The following is a 2,365-nucleotide window of genomic DNA, read 5'->3' on the forward strand; positions in this document are numbered from 1 at the left end:
ATTTCAAACGGGCCGGATCCGGCCCGCGGGCCGTAGTTTGCCCACCGCTGGTCTAGGATGACAGCCAGGTTTTGAACAGTGTTATGTACTGGCATTTAAGCAAGGGCATGGCATGATCGGATTTGTGTTTGAGAAAGATCACTGACTGTAGAGAAGGCGGGAGAGACCAGAGGCAGGTAAGCAGAACCCATGCTGCACTCAGAGGAGACATGACCTAGGGGATGACAAGGAAGAGGGCAGCTTTGATAGGCTTTGAGACATAGGATTAACAAACCAATAACAAAGTCGTGGTGAGGGTGATACTTGGTAACTGGGTACATGGTAATATATGGATATGCCGAGCATGGGAAACAGGAGGAGGGAAATAAGTTTGGTCCCATATGGTGGAAATAATAGGCTGAATTCCGACATGTTGAATTTAAGGTGACAATGGCCATCTAGTAGGGGATTATTAATATTGGTCTGGCATTCAGGAAAAAGGCCAGGCTGGAGGAAAGAGAGTTGACCCATTAGTTTGTGGGTAATGGCTGAAGTGATAGAAGTAGGCAAGAGTCTTTTTCTGTTTAGAGGGTAGTTTTATAATTTTCGGCTTTTAGTCTGGTGTCTCAGGATTGGAAGGTCCTGTTTAGGAGTGTTACCTTGGGATATCCAACTGTGTCTTACTGTTACTTGTTCTTATCTCCAGAGAGTGGGACCGTGGTCGGGAGCGCCGCAGTCGGGGCGAATATCGTGACTATGACCGGAATCGGCGAGAACGCTTCTCTCCTCCCCGCCATGAGCTCAGCCCCCCACAGAAGCGCATGAGGCGAGACTGGTGAGGTGGCAACAGTTTATCTTCCCTCACTTCTGCTGAGAACTTTGTCATTTCCTTTTCTCAGACTTCCTATAAACTCATTTTTTTTGTCCCTTTAAACCCTTGGGTGAGAGACCACATTCCATGCCTCTCCCTCTGTCCCATCCTCCTTTATGTTCCGGAGAGATGATTTTCTCCTCTGTCTGACTTTTGTGTCCCCCACCCTCAGGGATGAGCACAGCTCTGACCCATACCACAGTGGCTATGAGATGCCCTATGCTGGGGGGGGTGGGGGCCCAACTTATGGCCCCCCTCAGCCCTGGGGCCATCCAGATGTCCACATCATGCAGCATCATGTTCTGCCTATCCAGGCCAGGTAAAGATCTGCGGTTCTAGGGTTCTTGGGAGAAGGGAATTGTTGGGCTTGGGGAATGATTTGGGTTGCTGAAAACTGTGGCAGGAGGTGGGTTAGATACACAGAGTGCCTGTGGGGGTAGTAGCGGTTGGTGCGTGGGGTGCGGTCCATGTGGGCAAAGGAAGGGGGGCAGCTGGCTACCTCGGCCCCTCCAGCCTCCCACTTCTTCCCCCAAAACCAAGACTTCCTGACCATCTCCCCACCCTCCAGGCTGGGTAGCATTGCAGAGATTGACTTGGGTGTGCCACCACCGGTGATGAAAAGCTTCAAGGAGTTTCTCCTGTCGTTGGATGACTCTGTGGATGAGACAGAGGCAGTTAAGCGCTATAATGACTACAAGCTGGATTTTCGGAGGCAGCAGATGCAGGATTTCTTCCTGGCTCATAAGGATGAGGAATGGTGAGTGCCCCCACTTTCTTGTGGTCTTTTCCCTGGCATGTTTCCCCTGGCCCTGCCAGTGGAGCTTGCAGCCCTGTCCTTTTACCATTTTCCCCAATCCAGAACTGCCTGGGGGGTGGGGTGGGGGATGGGAATTACAGCAGCATTGGCTGATGGGTTCTCCTCCTCACTTCAGTGTCTGCCACAGCCCCCTATCCATCTCCCTTCCCCACTGTCCTCAGTCAGTGGGACACCTCCAGGCAGCTGGCCAGAGCCACCTATTCCCTTGGGGCAGCAGACAGACTGCTTCCCCCCTTGCTGGATTTGGGTCATTGTCATCCCTGATCGCCGGGACCCTGTGTGGCTGTGGTGTCCTCCCAAAAGCAACGAGTGAATCCAGACAAGAAAAGCAAAGATCTCAGGGTCATTTGACAGAAAAAGAATTTTAATTTTTTTCTTTTTGTGGATGTTTTAATTTTAATCAACCATCTTTTCCCCCCTTCCTGCTCCTCCTCCTCCTCATCCTCTTTCTGCTCCTCCTCCTTGAAAAGAGCCAGAACTGGGAACTACACCCGCTCATCGACGGAGCTCGGAGCAAACCCACCTCCACCCCCACCATACCCAGCCCATACATGAGCCCCTGGGCTGAGCCGCACTGCCCCGGCTAGGCAGACAGGCAGGGCACTGCTGTGCACAATGCAGCAGTTTAGCTGAATGTGATTGCTCAGGCAGTTAGTCAGTCAGGGCCCCCACCGCGGAGTCCCGCGGGGGTGCGGCAT

General features: G+C 52.5%; 1 protein-coding gene across 11 annotated transcripts in view; it reads left to right on the plus strand.

The window, feature by feature from the left end:
- SRRT (serrate, RNA effector molecule) overlaps positions 1–2,365 on the plus strand; it is a 14,695-nt gene that overhangs the window by 6,673 nt on the left and 5,657 nt on the right. For all 11 annotated transcript variants that reach the window (XM_014550142.1, XM_005879116.2, XM_014550140.1 and 8 more), the window contains 3 exons: positions 686–814; positions 1,023–1,169; positions 1,419–1,607. In XM_014550142.1, coding sequence (XP_014405628.1) covers positions 686–814; positions 1,023–1,169; positions 1,419–1,607 — 465 coding nt within the window. The remainder of the gene's footprint in view (positions 1–685; positions 815–1,022; positions 1,170–1,418; positions 1,608–2,365) is intronic.

The sequence above is a fragment of the Myotis brandtii genome, unplaced genomic scaffold (genome assembly GCF_000412655.1).
Source record: "Myotis brandtii unplaced genomic scaffold, ASM41265v1 scaffold583, whole genome shotgun sequence".
In the NCBI taxonomy this organism is placed as follows: Eukaryota; Metazoa; Chordata; class Mammalia; order Chiroptera; family Vespertilionidae; genus Myotis; species Myotis brandtii.